Below are 24,341 nucleotides of genomic sequence, written 5' to 3'. Positions count from 1 at the left end.
CAAATAAACTGGACAGCCCAGAGAAAGGATCAAAAGAATTTCAAATATAAGCTCTATTACTTCATGCTTTTAAGAGTATAAAATACCTCTCATGTTACTTAATTGTGTTTTAACTACCTTGTCTGTAAACTGGGCATTTACAATACCTACATTCCAATATGAGGAATTTATACAAATGATTATAAAGTATCTAGCTTGTACATGCTAGTAAACGAAGGTGTGTGTTACTGACAACTAAACAACACAATTTTGAGTACTGGTAGGACTATTGCTCAGATTAAAAAACATACTACCAATGCCTTATAAAAGTTTGTTTTTAAGCTGGGCATGGTGACACACACTTGGAATCCCAATACTTGGGTCGCTGAGACAGAAGAATTGCAGTTACGGACAGCTTTGGCTACTTAGTGAGGCCCTCCACAACTTGGTGGGACCCTGTTTCAATATAAAGAATAAAAAATAGGTTTGTTTTTCTTTTACAGAGTAGGCAATATTTTTGCTGTCCTCTGTTGCTAAATTTTTAATCAGTGTTTGGATGTTCTTACGACAAATGCTTTGAGATAAAAGAGCTTAAACAAGAGAAGGCAAGAGAAAATTAAATGATTTACCTGTTATAAAGTTTGTCATAATTTTCCTTTAAAAGTTCTCGTTCTTTTTCTAAATCATTAATTTGATCCTGTAGCTAAAATGAAAAGAAAATTACACATCTTAGGTGGTTATCACATAAATTTATGTGGGGTACAAAACAACCATCTGAGTGGAAGATGACAGGTTTCACCCCTGATTTCTAAATGGCAATTGCCAACTACACCATTCACACTGTCCACATTTAAGTCGGCATTGACGTTTTCCACGTTTTGAGTAAACATGAAATTAATATTACTGTTTTAATTTAGTGGAAGCGTATGCACTGCTTATGGCAACATGTGCCAAAACTCACTAAAGAATGTGTTAAAAGCCTGCTGCTAAGTCCTGGGAGACACACTATCCTTTACTTTCCATCATGATGAATTGTACCATTATATTCATTTTGTATTAATTTCCAACTGGCCCATAAAAATAAGAGGATTAACTTTAAGTTCATGGTTCAAACCAATTGTGTCAGTCACTATTTACTTTGAGGAGTAATTTTTCATGTTACCTAGAATTTATACATGGACAATAGCACATCTTATGAATAAATGCATAAACAAATAAATAAATAAAATATATCTTATGTCAGTGAATAATATTTTCAGAAATAAACTTGGAATAATTACATCTTTACAACTAAAATGGAGATTTCTGAACTCTCAAAATTTTATTTCAAAGTGCATTTTGTAGTAACAACTTTGTTCCCATGGGCTAGAGCACTCTTAAAATTCATCTCCATTCTCAAAGTTCACTTTTCATGCTAGTAAGAGACAGTAAAAGATACTTCCAAATTCACAACAAAACATAAGCATCTTATTTCATTTCCACTCTTCTCAGGAACAAGCCTAACAGACTACAGAAAAGGACTGTGCTAACTGGGAAATAGGAATAGCAATAATAATAAAAAGATATGCTTAACAACTTCCTAGAAAAAAATTGGATAATTTCACAGAATTGCTAATATCGCAGAACACAGCATCATTATCTCAGAAACATATTCCTTCAATTCTGTCATGGTATCTCCAATGGCAAATAAGCTGTCATCATCAAGAAAGTTAAGTTCCACAGGTAATTCGTCAGCAATTTCAAACTGCTGTATTTTCATTTTACTCCAGATCTCTAATTGTTTAGGTAAAGAGTGTATCTGCACATGTGCAGTGTTGCCATTCATATGTTGTATTAAGTTCTCTGTCTCACAGTGCTTAAAATACTGATGTATGTAGCTCAGAACTTAAAAATAAACACGATGTTTGAAATGTCTCTATTTTATGTTTACACACATTTACAAGAAAGTTTTAATGAACAGACGCTGCCCTCTTTTGGAGCCTACCTCTTCTACTCTTCTTTCAGAAAATGTCATGGAGTGCAACTGCTTCTCAAGACTGCAGCATTTTAAGCGCTGCTCTTTAAGTTGCATATTTAACTCATCTCCATTTGCCATTAAGGCATCGTGGCTAATCCTGAGAGTTCTTTGCTTCTGAAAAACAAAAGAAGAATCTTTTTTTGAAGATTTAAAGAAGTTTATTAGAAAGATAGAAATACAGAAAATAGAAATACAGCCCCATGCCAAAATGGCATTGGGGGGGGAGGTGACTCGAAATGAATACACCCCAAAAGAAGAATTTTTAAACATCATTTTTGGATTGTGCTTTAAAGAAATGATTGCAGTTTTACAAATGAAGTGATTCTTGAGGTTCACATTATATAGCTTATTCGTCACACCGTAAACGATGTATGTGTGATACTTATCCACAGAAGATGCTCTCAACTTAAGTGTGACATAAGGAAGAAAATAAAGGCTATCTCAACACAGTCACATACTGTTCTTGTCCTTTACTGGCTCCTAGTTTTTGACTTGCTGATAGTGATGATAAGTAAATTGGTTTTAGCAATTAAGAAAAAAATTTTTTTTTTTACTATGGTTACAGTGGTTGGACACAGTATTTAAAACTGCTGTAGGATGAGTAAAAAATGCAGACCACCCATATTTAAAATGAAAATTTAAATATAAACAGTTAAATATAAAGTCTATTTAAATATAAACACACATAAACAGTTTTGGATGGATACCTTTTAACGTTTATACAATTAAGTTAAAAATTTCAATTCAGTAAAATGTTATATTCTTTTTGATTCTTAAAAGATGCTCTATTTGTGAACATTTTAAATATTCTTTTATGCACATAAATATCACATATTTATTTGGTAAATAAAAAGGTAAAGCCGGACGCGGTGGCACACACTTGTCATCCCAGCAGGAGAGACAGGAGGCTGACACAGGAGGATGGCGGTTTGTGGCCAGCCCTCAGCTACTTAGTGAGGCCCTTTGCAACTCAGTGAGACCCTGTTTCAAAAGAAAGAATAAAAAATAGGGCTGGGGATGTAACTTGGAGGTAGAATGTCCCTGGGTTCCATCCCCAGTAACACACAAAAAAGTAATGACATTTTTTTCATAGCATCCATATGTCATCCCACACCTGCTAATTCAAATCACTTAAATTCTTTTAAATTTTTTTTTTAGCTCATTTAAAAGAAACACGTCTATTCAACTATTTTAGGTTATTTTTTGTTAACCTCGGTAGAACTACAGAACACCAACCTAAGCCAGCGTCCTCTGGGTTTGCCCTTCATTGAGCGATTGGTCTCTACTTCTCATTTCTTTATATAATTCCCCAAAGAGGCACCGGGACTAGGCAGACCTGTTATTGTTGGTGTTTAAACAAATACCTGGGTCACTGCTAAATGGAAATCAAAATAGTCAAGTGATAAAAAGAGCACGTAAAATCATTTTTAAATTTATTTCTTCAGTCCTCTTTTCCAAATCGCTTTCAACCACAGGTATTTTTGATTTCACCCTTCCATCGACAGTTGTCATTCCCACCTCCTAGTCAGTCTCCTCCCTTATGAACTCACACATTCACATGGAAGGTCGTTATTACTTGGCACTTAAGGAGGTTTCTGCAGGATACAGAACACTGCCCAGAGTATGGCTGAAAATATTTAACTATTTAATTCAAGAGCTGAATTTAGGCGTCAGAGGACCCTATGCTTTGCATCAATTTACTGCTGTCCCTGTCTTGGTACTTCAAAGAATGCACTACTTAGTATACATTCTGCTCATCTGGAATGTTTGGAGTTCATTAATTCCAGAAGCTATGTTAATTGTGCAGTGCTAATAAACAGAAGCTCTCTGATGGGCACATGCTTGTGGGGCCATAGTCACTGGTGAAACAACTATGGGAATGAAGAACCCTAACGACTGTAAAACTGAATGTTAAGCTTTAAAATCAATACACTGATGCCTAGACATATAGGCACTCAGATATGTTCTGATAACGGTGATGATGAACAAAACAAAACTCATATCAAAGAAAGATTTAACAGAACATGATTATTGATCTTTTCATATTTCTGGTCTATCTTTAATATTTTATAAATGCTTAGAATTAATGATATACACAAATACAGTGATATCTTCACTGTTAGAAGCCCACAATTAATTCAGATGAAAGGAATTAAAAGTAAATTTTGAAGGCACAAGATGATTTATTATAAATGCATTTAATATTTTAAGATAACACATATTTATAAAAACCTAAGTAATTCTTTAGTAATTGTTATAAGTAACATGATTTTAATAGGAATTATATAATTAGAGAAAGAAGAACAATCTTTATGACCATTCTACTTTAAAAAATGCAATTTGAACATTAATTCTGAACCCTTTGCAGCTATGTATCATAATAAAATAATCACAATACCTCTTGAAGCTGAATGAATTTTCCTTCCATTACTGAAAGAGCATTACTTTTCTCCACTAGTTGTTTATGAAGCTTAATCATTTCTACATTGTCCCGAATATTTGATCTTCAAAGTTGTGGTTAAGAAAAAGATAGAAGTAAAAAAATGTAAGTTAAAGGGGAAAAAAACCTATGGTGGAATCACAATTTTATAACTAATGTTACTTAAAAATATTTATACACTTACATGTCAGTTGCTTAAGTTTTTAAATATCATAAATATAATATGGATTTATTACTTAAAAACCAACAATAGTCATTCTGGAACTTGTATAAACAAACTCTCAGAGTTTGAAGGGACCCCCCACAAATTGATGACAATATCAGTTTTACAAAAAGTTTGATAACATGGACTTAAAATAATTTTACATTGTCTGAAAGCATATTAGGTTTTTAGCACAGTAATGATTCCACCACCAAACTTTACATTTATTTTAGGGAGGGCTAATCATGCTACTTTCCCCTAAATGAAAAATAAGCAATACAGCCATTCATCTTCCTACCGCTCCCTCAGAGCAAATGGTATCATAAGATTACCATTTATTGGAGTTTCCTCTTGGTGTTTAAACTTTTCAAAATATTTCCAAAAAAAGTGACTTAGCATTTTATACTAAAAATGCCCAAAGCTGGCATTTAAATATGTTACAGATGTGCCTTTAGCTGTAAGAGATTATTTGATGTCCACAGGGTATAGAGAAACCCTATACGCTGCAATACTATTTTGTATTTTTCCTACTGAGATTAAAGCAAATGTAGTATTTAACAGGAAGATCTTGTTAAAGGTTAATCATAGATCTAAATGGATATCTGTTTTTAAAAAGCATTTATTTTCCTGATAGAAAAATGGTTCTTTCATTTAAAATGTTTTACATTCTAAAATATTTTTTTAATTGTTAAGCTTGAGTTAGGAAACTTCATTCTATAAATGTTTCAAATTCAGACAATTATTTCAGTATTTAAAGTAAGCGATTTTACCTCCAGAATTTATCTAGTGTACACATATTGGAAAAATTGTCACACTGCCCTACTGGAATCAGAAAATGGACTACAAAGCTCACACATCTGTAAACCAGCTGAGGACTTGAAATACTCAATTTTCCTCTTTGATATCTCAAAGTTCATTGTGTTTTGGCATTGGAGAGTTAGTTGTCCTCACACAGAAGATAAACAAGTCCAAGAACCTGGATTTTGCCCAGAGTACCGTCTTAGTACAATGTTAAAATAATTATGTGGCTAAACCATGTTATCTAGCAGTTCTGAGCACATATTCAATAGAACACTCATTGTTATTACCCTCAATATTACTTTAATTCACTAAAAAAGAAAAAAAATAGTATGAAAGGAAAGTATTTTAAATAAAGTATTCACATTCTTTTTACATACGTAGAAGCCATAATATAATGTACTTATTTTTTTCTTTTTTTGCAATTCTGGTGACCAAATACAGAGCTTTGCATGTGGCTAGGCAATGTCTCTGATATTTTGTTTTAAAATATGTTCATATTTTCATGAAGAATCAAATGTACTTGAAAAATAACTATTGTTTAATATTATTAATAAACATTTAAACTTCATTAATCCATATAGCCAGTAGGGTCATAGAAATGATAGGTTTTCATCCTGATTTTTCTTTGTAAGGCAAAGGAGAATAAGCGTATTATAAAAAATTTCAATGGTTTAGTTGGTGGAAGATTTTTGAATATTTTCCTAAATGTACTTTACATAAAAGTCAGTTTTCCACAGAGTATACATATCCTGGGACAAAGCAAACCTACAAATCTTTTAATTATCAGTTTGAAGGCTTTCCATGTAACAGCATTATAAGTGCATGTTTTTACAGGTAATGATGAGGAAGATGACTTGTTGAGCTACAAGTGCTGACCAGAGATACAAAGTGTGTAGAAGTTCAAATCAGCAGTGTGATGAACTGGCCTGGCTTTTTAATTTTGTTTTATTTTTTTTTATTTGTGGTACTGGGGCTTGAGCCCAGGGGTATCTACCTCCGAGGTATACCCCCAACCCTATTTTTTATTCTTTATTTGAATGAGGGTGTCACTAAGTTGTAGAGGGCCTCATAAGTAGCTGAGGCTGGCTGTGAACCTGCAATCCTCCTGTCTCAGACTCCCAAGTACTAGGATTACAAGCGTGCGCCACCATGCCTGGCTGTGGCATGGCTTTTAGGAAGGTATAGAAGGACTGGGTACAGCTCAGAGACAGCAGGATGCCCTTGGTTGGATCTCCAGCACTACTTAAAAAAAAAGTATACACTGAAATCTGACGATAAACTCAACATATTTGTTTTGCTTTGTTTGGGTACTGGGAATTGAGCCCAAGAACATCCTACCTCTGAGCTACACCCCCCAGCCCTTTTTTATTTTTATTTAGAAACAGGGTCTAAGTGCTGAAGCTGACCTTAAGCCTGCAATCCTCCTGTCTTAGTATTTTCCAAGTACTGAGGTTACAGGTGTGTGTCACTGTGCCTGGCTCATGTCTACATTTTTACACAGATGAAATATAGAAAAAAAATAAGGGTTGAAGTGGTAGTGAAGGAGGGAAGATGTCACCAAGTGATGACAAGCCGTGTGAGGAGGGCCAGGAGGTGAGAGGGAGCCAGAGCGTCAACACGAAATGGCCAGTCCCAGCCCTGGAGGCCGGTGGAGCAAAGCCTCAGGTTTGTCTCTTTTGAAGAAGAAATGGAGGCTAGTTTCACGTGCGATATTTTAAGTAATCTCCACCTAGTGTTTTTTTGCTCCTTCCACACACTATGATAGAAACACCAGATTTTCAGGATGATGACATTTTAACCGAAAAAATAATGCATGGCAAAAACATGTGCACCAATTCGTACATGCTATATTACACACGATGAACTGATTTGTAAATAGATAGAAAGCACTTTAATTATGTGCTTTGTAAAAATATATTTCTCAAAATTTTCAACAAAAGATTTTGCAAAAACCAAAATTATTAAGCTGGAAAATACAGTTTCTTTTCTCTTTTTCACTTTCATTTTTACAGACCTATGATTTAGAATTATGATTTAATCTTCTGAAACTATGAGAAGAGTTGTTGGCCCATCTCTAGATTAAAAACAAACTGAAATAAATTAGATTTTATGTTGAAAAAAGTAATCCAGCTCAACAACCTGTGTGCCAAGTTTCTCTCATATAATTTGAAACAGTCAAGCAATAAACTTTGAAAGAGGAATTTCTAATGGAAGCCTTGAAAACACTTGACTCCAGCTTTGCTACTGGGTGCCATAATAAATCCAGAAACTTAAAACCTCAGCTACACTGGAGAAGGAAAACCTTTCAGTGGAGCTATGAATGTCTAGTCTGATATGAAAGCTTAAGAAGCAAAAGTCTTTGCTCCCGTGAAAGTTTCATATATTTCATTCCCCAGGCCCTCGGCTGCCCTCCACCCTCAAGGCTGCATTCTTTGCTTCAGTAAGGATTATGAAAGCTAAAAACAAAGCCTGCTGATTTCTTTTTGAGCCTAAGTTATAGTATTTAACACCAGTTGGAGAAGGCTTTCTGACACAGAAGCTAGGCTATGAGACTGTGAGACCTCGTCAGGTCAAATATTTATGAAATAGAATGGAGAAGATTTTTAACCTGTAGTTTTAAGCTGACTATATCTGGGGGATAAGGCTAAAAACAACCTTAGGATTGAAAAAAGTACTTTTCACTTTTTAAAAACAGTGTCAGACACTCTGTAAGTATATTGTTGAAAGAAATACAGGTCATTTATAGTTCTTATTAGAAATATGTAGATAACTAGCAAGGGCATCACTTTTGAACAGAACTACAGATGCTACTAGTAAGCTGAATGGAATAAGCTTCACTAAAATAGCTAAGAAAGTCTGTTTGAAAGAAGTGTTTGGCCACAACTGTTACTCGAGATTATGGGTGAAAACAAGGCTCTCAATTTAAGTTTGTATAAAGAGGAGCATGTCAGCAATCCCAGTTACCTGGGAAGATAAGGCAGGAGGACTGCAGGATCAAGAAGAGCCTGAGAAACTTCCTGAGATACTTTTCAAGACAAAAAATAAAACACCCTAGGGGTCACTCATTGGTAGAGTATCCCTGGGTCCAATCCCTAGTATTATAGGAAAAAAAATTGCTAAAGGAAGACATTGGTGTATGTTTGTCTCTGGATCATAGTTTTCCTGTGGTGTTGGATCAAAGTATAAATTAGAACTCAGCACTTTCTCACTGCCATCACCCACAACAATGGAGAGGACAGTTGTTGGGCTTGGCATGACTGGTTGGGGACAAATCCTGGCTCATCTTCTTAAGAGGACCCTGTTCAGAATCAAGTTTAATGGATTTCAACCACAGATTTACAGTAAGAGGAGTGGAAAACTGGAACTTAGGAGTCAATATTTAAGAAGACTCAATGGGCTGGGCATGGTGGTGCACTCTTGTAATCCTCGTGCTTGGGAAGCTGAGACAGGAAGATCGCACAGGTTCGAAGCCAATCTCAGCTACTTAGTGAGGCTCTCAGCAACTTAGTGAGACCCTGTTTCCTAGTAAAATATAAAATAGGTCTGGGAGTATAGCAGAGGTAGGAAGCCCCTGGGTTCTACCCCTAGTACCACCAAAAAAAAAAAAAAAAAAAAAAAAAAAAAGACTCAATGGGAACTGAAGATTTACTGGCAATTAAGAATTAATTTGTAAAAGTGAATTAAAGGCTTTGTATTTTTTATATGATTATACTAATCCAGTGCAACACCATAGGTTATTTCATAATTATCAGAAGGAATAACTGTTATGATATAGGTCTTTGATGAATAAAAACCGGGACTATTGATTAAATTAAGGAACACAGATTATCAGGTAAGCAAAACCTCTCCCTAGGGAGAAAATGACTGCTGTTTACAGAGAAGAGATGCATTTGCCCATTTTGATCTATTCATTTTACAGTTAAGGTACCTGAAGTTCAGAGAAGTAAACATTGGCCAGAGTTCTTAAGTGATGGAGTCAATACTCAAATTGAAGGATTAAATTCTCCCTAGTCTTTTAGCTTGCTTTCTTCTTTGAAGATGTTCTTAAGTTTTAACAGTCCCTTCACTGTCATATATGTACTAATATACTAGTTACTATTTTTTCTTTTTGTGGTACTAGGGATTGAACCCTGGGGCATTATACCTCTGAGCCACCTCCCCTCCAGCCCTTTTGTTTTTGGTTATGAAACCGGGTCTTACTAGGAGGCTGATAGTCCCAATAAGTTTAGTTTAGAACCTGTGATTCTGTTTCAGCCCCCCAAGTACTGGGATTACAGACATGCGTCTACATGACTGTCTACTAGTTACTACAGGTTGTGACAGTTTTTCTCCCTCTCTCTTTCTTATTTTTTATTTTTAGTGGTACTGGAGATTGAACTCAGGGACATTCTACCTTTGAGCTATACTCCCAGCCCTTTTTTATTTTTTGTTTTGAAACAGGCTCTCACCAGGTTGCTTAGTCTTGCGCTTTGTTGCCGAGGCTGTCCTTGAACCTGTGATTCTCCTGTCATTGTGACAATTTCTGTGACTTATGCAGTATGAGAAAAATATGTGAAGCCACTATTCAGAAAAATATTAGATAGTATTAATAATATAAAACACAGGAATAGAGCCAGAAGTGGTGGTGCACACCTGCAATCCCAGTACTTGAGGCTGAGACAGGAAGATCACAGCTTTGAGGCCAGCCTCAGCAACTTACAAATAGGTCCTCTACAACTTAGTGAGACCCTATTTCAGAATAAAAAAATAAAATAGGGCTGGGACTGTAGCTCAGAGGTAGAATACTTCTAGGTAAAAAAAAAAAAAGAGCCCCCAAGACCCAACAAAAACCAAGAACCAAAATAAGACAAGAACAAAACAAAGAACAAAACCCCCACAGGAATAGAGCAATTGTATTTGAATACAAAAATTGTTACTGAACAAATTCTAAGCCATTTAAAACAACAGTGAGAGTTTGGCAAATATATTTTTAAAAAATGACCGATCACTCCCCTGTGAAATAATGTTTGCATGGTTATCCCTGGCCCCAGTTATCCTTCCATTAGAGAACCAGATGTGCCCTCTAAATTAGGGGGCTGGGCAATCAGGCAAATCCAAATTGAGGGACATTCTGCAAACAACTGTCAGTGGACTGGAAAAGAGCAGGGAACAACTAGAATAAAGGCAACGTAAATGACATGATAATTAAATGCAACACATGACCTTGATTGGATCCTAGATTAAAAAAAAACAAAACAGTACTCACTACTTAAAAAAAGCAGATATAAAGAACATTATTAGATTATTAGAACAACTGGGGAAATTTGGGTATGGACTATGTATTAGAGGATGCTACTATATCATTCATTGTTAAATGTCCCAAAGAGCTTTTATGTAGGAGGATGTCCTTGTTCCCTGAAGATTCCCATAAGTGTACAGAGGGTGAAATAACATAGGCATATACACCGAATTCTCAAATGGGAGAGGAAGGAAGGGAAGGAAGAGGAACAGAGAGGGAAGAGAGAAAGAGAGAAAAGCAGGGAGGGAAAGAGCAGAGGAGAAGATAGGAGAGAGAATGGAGAGAGGGGGGAAGAGAAGAGAGAGAGAGAGAGAGAGAGAGAGAGAGAGAGAGAGAGAGAGAGAGAGAGAGAGAGAGAGAAGAGAGAAGAGAGAGATATTGACTGGGATTGACTGTACAACCCTGCAGAGTGTACAGACAGGCTGTGGTACCATGCTAAGGGGGAAAGGTATGTGAGTGCTCACTCTACTATTTCCCACTCTTCCAAAGGCTGCTGTTTTTTCAAAATGAAAAGCTGGGGAGGAATTTAAGAGTGCTAGGAAGTAATCCTGTATCTGTGCAGAGGGGAAAAAGTGAGCCCCTAAAGCCAAGCTGTTTCTTATAATGCATGGCTGCAAAAAGCCTCTTGGTTGTAAGATTTGACAGTCCACTGTCTGCCAAAGAAAAGAAAGCAAGTCAGATTGTCTGACATATGTACGGGTTAAATTTCCTCCACTGGGACATTATGGCACTTACATGTTTTTTAATTAAGAAGGTAAACACCCTAACATTTATTTTAAAAAACACTTAGCACAAACTAGTAACAGATTTGGTAAGGGTATAAATATTTTTGGAGTTGAAAAAGTCAATAAAAGGTAAAATCATCCTGATTTTAATGTTCATATCCATGTGTTCACTGGTTACTGCTTTGCATTTAATTTAAGGCAGCCTTTTTAATAAGCAGAAAATGTGCATTTTTATATTGTTTAAATTTTAATATGAATTTTTGTTCAAAACAGCACAGACATTCAGGCTACTTGTAAATGATACAAGATTTTTTGCTAATGAGGCATTATGTAGAACATATGCAAAAATCACAACTCAGTCTTCCAAAATAGACCACAACAACAGGAAAAAACATGATTTTAATAAAAAAAGAGCAGCACTGGGCTTTTACTTCAAAGCAATTAAGGGCTTTGGATAACCAAAAGTTTATGTCAAGCTGATGCCAAACCAAACTGGTCTATTAAATACATACTACGAAGAGTTTCTGTAATATTCTCTGAAAAGGCTCTTTGCCATAAATATCAAGCACTGCCACTCTGAAGATTACAACTATGTTAGGTTCATGTTTGAGAACAAGGGGTCTAACATCCAGATCAGACTTCTAGAATTTCAAATCTGAAATAATGTATCCATGAAGGAGAAGTTTAAATATGTTTTCTATTTTGTGATTTTTCTCTACAGTAAATTATACCAAGTTTTATATTCTCCCCAACATTTTTTTCAACAGTTTTCCATTACTCTTAAAAAAAAACCTGCCATTACACATAAAATTCTGAGCTACATGTAAACATACTTTTAAAAAAGCCTTGAGAACTCTTATTTTAACTTATGCAGTTTCAAAAACTATTTCAAGAAACAATATGCTATTCACTACAGGTATCCTTCTTCCTAAAAAAAGACATGTAAATTTTTACTTTTATAAATTCAGTGAGGTAGGGTACAAACTTACTTATTTCTTTTGGCCTTTATAACAAAAGTTTCTTTGCCTATAATACTAATTTTGTTTCTGCTTCTAATTCTTGAGGTTAAAAAAATTACTTCTGTTTGTTTGTTTATGTGAATAATATAGTCCCCTGAGGAGGGCCTTCATGTGGCCTGAGGTTCTTAAGGTGAACTCTTCTATGTATGTGTGTTGGTGTCTTTTGCTGGCAATATTTATAGTAGAACAGCATGTGTCACTCTGTGTGCTGTTGCTTTAGTACTCAGATTGAAGGACTTCTGGGTCTCCTTTCCAATTACTACTGAAAGTCCAGCTCTAAGATGATCATATCCATCTGGAAAAGGGATCAGTTAACAAAGTCCATCTTACAGTCTGGGAACTTGAAAAATACAATAGGGAAGCAGTCCCGGGTAACCTTGTACCTACAGGTTGAATAAGCTGATAGGTTGGGAGTGGTGGACAGGCCATCCCAGTACCTGGGCGGGGGTGGGGCCGAGACAAGAGGATTGCAACTTAGACTCTCAGCAACCTAGCAAGACTCTGTTTCAAACTAAAAAATAAAAAGGGCTGGATGTAGATCAGAGGCAGAATGCCCCTGGGTTCAATTCTCAGTAACACACACACACACACACAAGCTGATAGGGACAGGCCTCAAACTAAACCTTGGCTTATGTTAATTTTTATGTTTGTTTGTTTGTTTATTTATTTATTTATTTATTTATTTATTTATTTATTTATTTATTTATTTATTTATTTGGTGGTACTGAGGTTCCTGGAAGCCCTTCTACCTCCGGGCTACACTCCCAGACCTACTTTTACATTTTTGTTTGGAAACAGGGTCTCCTAAGCCAGCGCGCGGCTGGCTTCGAACCTGCGCGATCCTCCTGTCTCTGCCTCCCAAGCGCGGGGATTACAAGCATGCGCCACCACGCCCGGCAATTTTTATATTTAGATAATGCCTTAATTTTGGGTGTTGGCAATGAAGATCAACATATTCAGTGTTGGGGTCTTGTTCTCCTGCACTGTTGTTTTTTTTTTTACAAGGAAACCCTCCTTGGTTTTCCAAGAAAGGTAGATCTAAATTAGTTCCTCTTCCTGGGGAACACTGGTAAACTCCAAGGTATTTAAGCTAATTTAAAGCCAGGGTTCAAATTATAACCTCTAATTTAAATATATTTTTCAAAAATGTTCGTTTCTTCTGCTCTGCTCTTAGGGGGGTGTATAATGTCACCAGCTATGAAGATTTCCTTATATAATTTAGTTTTACACACAGCTTTCTAGGAACAGAAATTATTAAGAGGTTATACAAATCTTCTACAAAAGATTACAAATATTCTACAAAAGATATAAAAAGGATTATATCTGATTTTTTTATTTACTTGTCTAAGCATATGTGATAGGCATCTTTTTTTAGCTTGTGTATTTCCATATAAGGTTAGTTTGAATCTGAAATGAAAAGCTAGAAAATCTTACTTGATTTTTTTATAAACAAGAACCTGGCCACACATGTGGAATATCTGATGCACTAGGAAGGAGAAAAAACAAGTAGAACTCGGTCTGAGCCAGGAATGGTGGCACATGCCTATAATCCCAGTACTTGGGAGACTGAGACAAGAGAACTCCAAGTTCAAGGCCAGCCTCAGCAACTTAGTGAGATACTCATCAACTTAGTGAGAGCCTATTTCAGAATAAAAAATGAAAAAGGGCTGTGCGTGTAGCTCAGAGGTAAAATGTCCATGGGTTCAATTCCCTCTATCACCAAGAAAAAAAAAAAGTTGTAAAGAGGGCAGGTTAGGGAAAACAGCCCTTACAGGATAGTTGTTGATAGCAGTTCACAGGTCTAAAGCAGACCTATATAAAGAATGTTAAGTAAAAACATGATATTTTAAATAGACTGGATGAACCTATCCTTTGATGATACATGATAAACTATTCTAAACTAATTTTGACCCTATCAAAGTGGTATTTCTGTTTTAACATACCTTTGATCTGTAGCTTGCTGTTCTCGAAGCTGAAGAAGAGATAACTCAATTTCATTTTCCTTTCTCCTCAACTGAGTTTTCAGGATCTCAGCCAAATGTTCTAACTCTTCTATCTGGCCTTTCTGTGTCTGAATAACATTTTCTCTGCAATAAAGAGAATATGTAAGAATCTGTAGTTTGAGGAAAAATTTGTAGTATTTAAGATCAGTGTAAAGACAGTTTTTCATAATAAAGAACAAGCAGAGCTTAAAATGTTTAGGTTAATCATCTCTGCACAGAGTGAAATAGTAGCAGATTGAATATGATGATTTAGAAATACATATGGAACAATTCAAGATACTGCTTTTTCCCCCCAGGCAATTGATCAGACTTTAGCTCAATTCAATTAAGAAAGTATTGATCACCTACTGTGTACTCTAGGATCTGGTCTTCAGATAATTTATGTGCCTTAGTTCTTTCATATATGCACATCTGCCTATACTACCAAATTAACACTTCAGAGAGAGATGGCAGGAAATCTGCCAAACATAACTTAGTGGTCTCTGGCAGGCATTTATCTCTCCCACTTCTGGCAGTATCCCAGTGCAAGGAGCCTCAGGAAACTGGTATGAATTCTGGTTTTTCAGCTAATTATCAGGTGACATGATTATGCCCAGTTTTTAAAATTTTCTTACAGGTTAATCATTACTATCACTGATATTTAAAATATTAAAAAGGAAACGTTTCAAGCCCATATTATTCTTAAGCAACTATCTAAGTATCTAAGTTCTATCATGTATCAACTATCAAGTATCTGTGATACTCTCTGGTCATGTTCTTTTTCCTCAATCAAGTGTTACTTTCTGATAATCCAGGTGAAGATCTATTAATAAGGCGGAACCTTATCTTCATTTGTTTGACTTTCAATGAAACCACGAGGCTCTGATTAACTGGAAGATGTGGCAGAAGTAGCTTTTTTGAAACCATGATATGCTAAAGAATTCAGTACCATAGGATCACAGGGAAATGATCTGAAATTCATATGTATTTGATAACTTCAAACATTTTTTTTTTTTTGGTGGTACTGGGGGTGGAACCCAGAGGCTTTCTACCTCTGGGCTATACTCCCAGTCCCATTTTATATTTTATTTGGAAACAGGGTCTCACTAAGTTGCTGAGAGCCTCACTAAGTAGCTGAGGCTGGCTTAAAACCTGTGCGATCCTCCTGTCTCAGCCTCCCAAGTGTGGGGATTACAAGCGTACGCCACCGCGCCCGGCTTAACTTCAAACTTTTTTTTTCTTTTTTGTGGTACTGGGGTTCCTGGAAGCCCTTCTACCTCCGGGCTACACTCCCAGACCTATTTTATATTTTTGAAACAGGGTCTCTTACGCCAGCGTGGCTGGCTTCGAACCTGCTCTATCCTCCTGTCTCCGCCTCCCAAGCGCGAAGACAGGAGCGTGTGCCCAGCTAACTTCAAACTTTTAAGTAATTTCTCTGAATTATTTTCTATTTATTTTTAAACCATAAAAAGGATTAATTGATTCAGAGTCTTAAAAATACCAGTGATATTTTGGGAATAAAAATCTTAATATTATACTATTTCAAATGACCAGAGTCCATGCCATTCTTTTAGGGGTATAATTAGAATAAAGAAGACTATTCTATAAACCCTTCCATCAATGGAGTGGAAAAGTTATTCATTTCCCTTATTTTACTAAAAACATGTCATATAATACCTGTTATTACCCCTTCAGAACTAGCTGTATTTTAGTGAAGTTATTTATACATACTCCAATTTTGTTTACAATAAAGAAAAGCAGGAATCAAAATAAGACACGATCAATAAACAAAGTTCTAAAATGACCACAAAAAAGAATACATACAAATTTCTTATTTCTTCTCTGGCTTCTTCAAGTAAACTATTGCCATATTTTGTAAGCATGGGTTGAACAGTTTCTGCTACATCTACATCCTGGAATCTTATACCTAAAAATAAAGTAATAAACTATGATTATAAAAATTAGAAAAGAAAGACCCTAGATTTGCTATCATAAGGTATTTGTAATATAATAAACCCATCTATAATATCATAAACCCTTGTTAGGCATTAAGACATATGTGTTTCATAGGACAGAGAATTGGACATACACTGCCAATGCGAGTATTAGATCTCAGCTACCAGTAGGTATTAAATAAAATGCAGCAACAAGCACTGACCATTTAACAGATTCTACTATGAAAACCAAATTACTTAGAAATAATTTGATTTACCTTAAGGTTTAGAACTCCTACAGTACTCTCTGAAGGAAAATATTTTAAAACACTTGATTTTTAAAAAGTACTTGTGATAATATTTTTTAATTTTTAAATTAATTTTATCCTTTTTATGTAAAAATATTTCCTGTTAGCTGGGCATGGTAGGCCACATCTCTAACCCCAGTACTTGGGAGGCTGCAATAGGAGGATGGCAGGTTCGAGACCAGCCTGAGCAACTTAGTGAGCTACTTAGTAACCTAGCACAACCCTAACAAAACGTAAGACACTAACCAAAACATAAAAAGGGCTGGGGGGGGGGTAGCTCTGAGGTAGAATGCCCCTGCGCCCAATTTCCTGTACCACAGTCACATATACACAAAAGTTTACTGTATTTTTTAATTGCATTTCAGGAAAAAATCTCTACTTAAATAAAGGTGATTTGAAATTAGATCATCAATAGGATTTCCTTAAATAAAACATTTTCCTGATGCACTTAATAAAAAGTTGTATGCTATGGTCCTAAGTGGCTCACACCTATAGCTCCAGGTATTTCGGAAGCTAAGGCAGAAGACACTCAGAGCTCAAGGCCAGACTGGACAACATAGTGAAACCCCTAAAATAAGTACTCTCCAATTTTACAAGAATATTTCCATCATTAAAAATAAGACATGCGGCCGGGCGTGGTGGCGCACGCTTGTAATCCCCGCGCTTGGGAGGCTGAAGACAGGAGGATTGCGCAGGTTCGAAGCCAGCCACGCGCGCTGGTTTAGGAGACCCTGTTTCCAAATAAAAATGTAAAAATAGGTCTGGGAGTGTAGCCCGGAGGTAGAAGGGCTTCCAGGAACCCCAGTACCACCAAAAAAAAAAAAAAAAGACATGCTTTTAATTATGTGTATCACATTTATGGACTAATCAAATTATTAGCGCTTAAGGTAAAGTACGACATATGATAGAGATTTTTAAAATAGAGATTAGTCTCAGGTGTAAAAAAGGCAAAGAACATAATCTTTCTTTTTAGAAAAGTTTACTTTTTAAAAATTAGAAGGTTTTCATTATCTTCTTAGGATTTTAACTGACATATAAAATTGTATTTACCATATACAACATGTTTTGAAGTATATGCACACTGCTAAAAAATGAGTATTTTAATTAGAATAATGTAACTATTTCTTGCTCCTTCAAATAAGTTCAATACCTACTGCGGTAATCTAGGTTGAACACAAAGCCTTCTGCCTAAAACATTCAAATACTTCATTATGTTAGAATTTGCCAATTAAATTACATTGGCAGTAATGGGAGTTCATAAGTGTTTCTTCTTATTCATAAGAAAACTCAGTATTTTAACAGGGAAATCTAAGAAGAACAAAAACAATACTTAAAACTTAGGATGTACAAGTCTCATGATGACTTGGTAATGGTTGTATTTTAAAGCATACGCGTTTTTCAAAAAATTTTGTTCCGCTGGTTCTTCACAGAAAGAACTGTGTCTACACAGTACACATATTTAAGCCAGGGTTTTCGACCCTTTATCCCAAGTAACAAATCAAAAACTAGATAGCCATTTGTACGGTAGCTTGTGGGTAAAGGCTGCCCGTGGCAGTGGATCTGGGGCTATCATAACGCCCTCAGGCTGAGGTATCCTGACAAGTGGAAGTTCGGACTCTAAGTCAGTCCGAGAGAGCTCACTAAGCCTGCGAAGGTATTAACTTTGGTAATGACATCCTAGGTTTACTCAGAAAGAGAGTGATCTGGAAAGGACTCATCACTATTTAATACTCTGCATTAGTTCCATGACTTAGACTCTATGAACAGTGAAAAAGGTCTAAATGACTAGAAGCAAATGAACACAGGACGAAATTGAAGCTTTTTTTGTCCCATTTTAAAGAGTTTTAGTTGTTGCTCTCTCTCTCAACTAAAAGGAGAAACTCCCATTGATCTCTTATATTTAAAAAGCAATTTATATACTAGATTAGCTCATAATTTCAGTTTTATTCGGTATAAAAGATCTTGCAGATCTTAGAGACCATCTTGCTCACTTACACTCCCCACTGTCAAAACTAAGGTTCAGAGAGAATAAATGGCTTTTTAAAATTAAAACATATTGTTGAACTATCATATCCTGACCTCTTATCTAATCTGATATTATTTCACTCCATTTTGTAGATGGGAAAAATGAGACTGAGAGGTCAAATGCTCTCTTCCATACAAAAAAGGATGATTAGTGGTAGAATCTATTTTATAATTTATAATTCATTATGCTTACTTCAGTTATATTCAAAGGCTATTGCAAGCTCACAGAGTTAGGATGGCCAAGGCCTTTCATCCTGCAGCTGCCTGCTGCCAGTGTGGAGGCCTTACTGACTTCAAAGGATCTCTAGCTAGGGAACAGATAGTGTTAACATTTTGGTTTGGAGAGAAAACTACAACAAATTTTTCTCCCTCTGTGTTCATATGGTGTTTTCTTTCTTCCTCAATGAATTGAAACTAAGGTTTTGCATGATTTTTTAAATTCCTAAAGATGTTTGATCTTTGAAGCATATTCCAAACACAAATCCATTACAGCTAACATTTTATTTCCTTCGGTAATAGCTGAATTTTTAAAAAGTTACTTAAAATATTTACTTTTAGTTTCATTATTATAAGACTTGTCTGTGGATAGAGGGAATTGAGAATTTTTATTAGGTTTGATACAGAGTCCTGTTGACTTTGAAATTCAATTGCATTGTAACCTGGGTGGGTTTTAGGTTACTTATTTTCAGAATAAAGAAAGTGACTGACCTATGATTATTTTTAGAGATAGAAGAGACCTTTATGGTTATTTGCCTCAACACTTTTTATCTGTTTATTTATTTTGTGGTATTGAGGGTTGAACTCAGGGGCATTCTGTCTTTGAACAGACCTATTTTGTTTTTTATTTGAAACAAGTTTTCACTAAGTTGCGGAGGGTCTCCTAAAAGTTGCTAAGTTAGCCTTGAACCTGCAATCCTCCTGTCTCAACCTCCCAAGTACTAGAATTAAAGGCATGTGCCACCACACAGAGCTTACTTTTTGTTTTAGATATAAAGAAAACTCATGCCAGGTGTGGTGGCGCATGCCTGTAATCCCCGCGTTTGGGAGGCTGAGACAGGAGGATCGCACAGGTTCTAAGGCAGCCTCAACTACTTAGTGAGGCTCTCAGCAGCTTAGTGAGACCCTGTTTCCAAATAAAATATAAAATAGGTCTGGGAGTATAGCCCGGAGGTAGAAAGCCTCTGGGTTTTACCCCCAGTACCACACACACACACACACACACACACACACACAGAAAAAAAAAGATATAAAGAAAACTCAATTGGGAGGCTGAAACAGGAGGATCACAGGTTCAAGGCCAGCCTCGGCAACTTAGCAAAACCCTGTTTCAAAATAAAATATAAAATAGGTATAGCTTCGATACAGAAAGTTCCTAGGTTTAATCCCCAATACCACACTTAAACACACACAAACCGAAAAAAAAAAAAACCCAGAAAGAAAGAAAGAAGAGAAAAAAGAAAAAAGAAAGAGAAAAACAAATTGAGAATGAGTAGAAGGCTCATTCAAGGTCACCAGCTGGTAAGTAGAAGAAAAATAACTTTTTTTTTTTTTTTAAATAGTATAGGGATTTTAACCCAGGGGCATTCTAACTCTGAGTTCTATACCTAGCTCTTTTTATTTTTTTTTAAAGTTTTTTAAACAGGATCTCACTAAGCTGCTAAGTTTCTCACTAAGTTGCTGAGGCTGGTCATGAATCTGTAATTCTCCTGCCTCAGCCTCCCAAGTACTGGGATTACAGGAATGCACCACCACGCCTGGCCCCAAACCCAGCGTTTTAAACCTCCAGTTGTGTGCACAGTCCACTGTCAGGCTGCCTCCACATAATGAGCAAGGCTTCAATACTTTTGTAAACTTTATAAAAGTTGTTTTTTTTTGGCTGAAGAATTTAAACGTGACCATTCAAAGTGAGCTAACCACCTGGTGTCTCCCCTTGACTGCGCCAATGAGATTTCCATTTATAAAATGAAAAGCCAACACAAATTCAACCCCAGCCACACATGACTCTTAGTTTGAGTTTCACCTCTCTCTCCTATATCAGCATGAATACTTACGTTGAATGTTTTACTAGACAGATGTGAAAGCAATCTAGAAATTCTTTTGTTTTTCTGGCAGTGCTGGGCCTTGAACCCAGGACCTTGTACATAACAGGCAGGTCCTCTATCGCTGAGCTCCATCCCAGCCACTAGAGATTCTTAAATAAAATGAGACTCATGACAGTATCATGATTTTATGAAAAAGAAAGCTCAAAAACTAAATTTTTAATCTCTCTTTGAAGACATTTACCAACATGAAAACCACAACCGCCGATTATAAGATTAAAGCTTCGGGTTTGCCGTGAGCCCTGTTTTACCTTTCCTGGAGCACTCCTGTGAGCCCGCATTTTCAACGGCTTTCCTACGCCCCGTGTTAATACGAGATTGCACATGATTGTACGGGGTTTGCCTGTGGCCCTGGATTTGGAGTTGCTGTTTGGCTGAAATTAGCCTGTTCCTGAGGACTTCATTTTGTCTTTCAAGCTCGTGAACTTTCTCTTGCAGCTGTTCAACCATTTCTTCCATTTCCACGTCTCGTCCCAACCGCTTGGGGCCGCCACCAACCCGCTCATATCTTTTCTTGTCATTAACTAGCCGTATTAACTTGGTGGCCATTCTGGGGAAATAATAAAAAGATGAAAAGGAATGTGAGAAGTCAGCATAAAATGCATTCTGTTGAAAGGAACATAATCACTGTGAAGACTTCAGTGCAGAACCTGAATAATAAATTTCAGGTTTTGATGTAACTATTACTGCCTGTGAAGAATCCTTTGATGATAATTGAAACCACTGGGCAACAATCTGCTTTATAGCACTGACAAATAACAGTTTCCTAAGGCTTATCATTTAAGGTTAGTAAAGAGAGGACACATATTTACTCCATATGTTCCCAAAATGCAATTTTTAACGCATGACCTTATATAGGAATGCTATATGCACTTAAATATAGTTACAGATTGTGGATGTGGTGGGTTATATCTGTGATCCACAGTAAGTTAAAACTTTAGACAAGTGTGTTAAGACTATGCAGCATTTAGGTATTATTTTCCGTTTCTGTGGGATTAGGATATATTAGGAATATAAAGATGTTAGAACGCATAGATGCACACATATAAAGCCTAATGAAAATTTCAAAAGAAAGCAAACGTGCCAGTAAATGCTGCTTGGTGCTTGGAAAACATTTGTGTTTAATGGCAGAAAGTAATGAGATGCAAAAACTCTCATTTGAATGCTATTTTTAAATTTAGGTTTAAATTGTGCATTGACAGCTCAAGAGTTTATACCTTTGATTCTTTTGAGTTTTGATAAAAACTGGTTAGACAGAACAAAAGACAAAAAGGGCACAAGGGGTGATGTAATATACACGTACGGAAAACATGCCTGACAGTGAATGGAAAAATCTTGGCAGAACAAGAAAGAAAAGGTGGCTTTGATGAGACACACAAGTTCAAGACTTTACAAAATTGGTCGCACATCTTCAATAGCTGATTCCAGTTTATAGTGAATCTATTTTTATAAAGACCCAGACAGGAGATTGAAAATAAAAACACACTTCATTTTTCTTTAAATGGGGTTTGCTTTATTTTAGCATGGTTATGGACAGAAGCTTTTACTTAAGAGAACAAAAGTGAAATAAAAAAACCCTTAATAGCTTTGGGATGTCACAGAGCAACTTTTTTTTTTTCTTTTCCCCTAAGCAGAGTCCTCTGTAAGTGCAGTAGTAATACATGTCTATCCACACTCTGGCTACCCGGCCTGCAGCATGTGGCAGTGGGGAGAGCTATGCATAACATAATCAGTTAAGATTGTTTTCTCTTTCCCTTGAGGCACATCCATTAAGCATGCTTTATAAGGGATATAGGATAATAAAAACCAAGATCCAAGAGTACCACAAACATCCTAGTAAAATAATCAATGGATTAGTCTCCTTTTCCACCTAATCCAGAGAAGGATATATCATTGAGAAATTTGGCCAGGTATCATAGTGCAACAGAGCCACATTCGACCTTCCTATGAGAAGAGTTTAGGGTCCTGAGCCCCACTCAAGGTCCTATCCATAAAAAATAAGGTTGTCATCCAAAAGAGAGGGCAACCTAAGACCTTGAATCTCCCGTGACTCAGATTTCTGAGAGATTGTCACACACATACAGATTACATTCCAAAGAAAGAAACAGATGTAATATGAAAAAGCATTCAATGTCTAAAGAAAAATGAATGACACTAATTTTTAAGGACAAAAGAAGCATGCTGATGGAGTGTCTTTAAATTTTTTACATGATGTTCAAGTAAACTTTGTCAGGAAACATTAAGATTATGCTTGTCTAGCAACTAAAATACTTTCCATTTCATTTGATTATTTTCATACTAATGAATCACAAGTCATCTGGTAAAGTCTGCATACTTTTTAAAAAGGTGGCTTATAAAAGAGATTTATATGAAAGAAAAGTGATTTATACAGAAGAAAGCGGTGCTAATTACGTCTTAAGGATAAACTTAAGGATAGTCCTGCCCAAGTATCTAGGTCACTGTCAGTGATGTAAGACTGAGAAGGAATTTAGAGCTTTGGGTCAAAGTGCTCATTGGATCACTTCTCTCATGGCTGAGTAAAATGAAATCCCAGGAGGTTAAATGGCTTAAACATACCATAGACTAGTGGCAGAAAGATAATGGAACACATACATACGACTTGACTCCTAGCCCAGTCCTTCTCCTGTGAAACTACATGTCTCATTATTAAGTTATTTTTTACTTTCTGGCTAGGACAAATTACTATTGAGGTCAAGATTGTGGATTCAATTCTTTTACTGACCAATTAGGCTTACCACAAAAAAGAAAGAAAAGAAAAGAAAAGAAAATGTTTAGTGGTCACAAACTACATGCCTTATTCCATCTGGCTGACATGGGTGTGTTATTGGTCAGAAAAGGATTTAGGCAAGTTTTGAAAACAGCCATCATCATGACTCAAAAACCAATTCAAAGCAAGAGGGCTGTACTCAGCAGGTCAGGGAGGCGTTAAAACCAATTCCGCAGAGTAGAAAGTGAACTGGCATCTCTTGCTGAGGATGAATCCTAAACCAGAAAACATCCTGTCTCCTTCTCAATGGCTGTCTCACCTATTCTTTGAATCTGGGACATGAATACGAATACAGACTGCTCATGTTTACAAATGTGAAAGCACTTTTTTGTTTCTAATGCCACAAACTCTGAAGGTAGATACAGTGTTTCTCTCTTTTTTCCTTCTTTTTCTTTTTTTTTGTGTGTGAGTGGCACTGGGGACTGAACCCTGGGATATACTGGGTCTTACTAAGTCTCCCAGGCTGGCCTCAAACTTGTGGCACTCTTTTCTGTTTCCTAAGTCACTGGGATTACTGGCGTGCATGTCTGTGTCCAGTGACACTGTATTTCTGAATAAGAAAGAAAGAAACAACTACTCTTAAGACATCATTCCATCATTCAAACTTTTTTGCACATAAATCAAAAGTGACAATGTTTTTTCAGCAACAGCAAAGACCTTTTGAAGTAAATAGAGAATCTAGACTAACCTAAGAGAAGTTAAATAGGTTCCAGAGATTGAAGTGATGTTTTCATTAGTAAACCC

The 24,341-nt window shown here is 36.2% G+C and overlaps 1 protein-coding gene across 3 annotated transcripts in view; it reads right to left on the bottom strand.

The window, feature by feature from the left end:
• RPGRIP1L (RPGRIP1 like) overlaps window positions 1–24,341 on the bottom strand; it is a gene marked incomplete at both ends in the record, with an annotated part of 106,011 nt that overhangs the window by 78,936 nt on the left and 2,734 nt on the right. For all 3 annotated transcript variants that reach the window (XM_080702511.1, XM_080702512.1, XM_080702513.1), the window contains 6 exons: window positions 609–682; window positions 1,964–2,110; window positions 4,395–4,500; window positions 14,405–14,548; window positions 16,268–16,370; window positions 21,061–21,359. In XM_080702511.1, coding sequence (XP_080558637.1) covers window positions 609–682; window positions 1,964–2,110; window positions 4,395–4,500; window positions 14,405–14,548; window positions 16,268–16,370; window positions 21,061–21,359 — 873 coding nt within the window. The remainder of the gene's footprint in view (window positions 1–608; window positions 683–1,963; window positions 2,111–4,394; window positions 4,501–14,404; window positions 14,549–16,267; window positions 16,371–21,060; window positions 21,360–24,341) is intronic.

This window comes from Muscardinus avellanarius, assembly GCF_963383645.1.
Source record: "Muscardinus avellanarius genome assembly, chromosome: 10".
Lineage (NCBI taxonomy): Eukaryota > Metazoa > Chordata > Mammalia > Rodentia > Gliridae > Muscardinus > Muscardinus avellanarius.
This window is presented reverse-complemented; position numbering and strand designations above follow the sequence as displayed.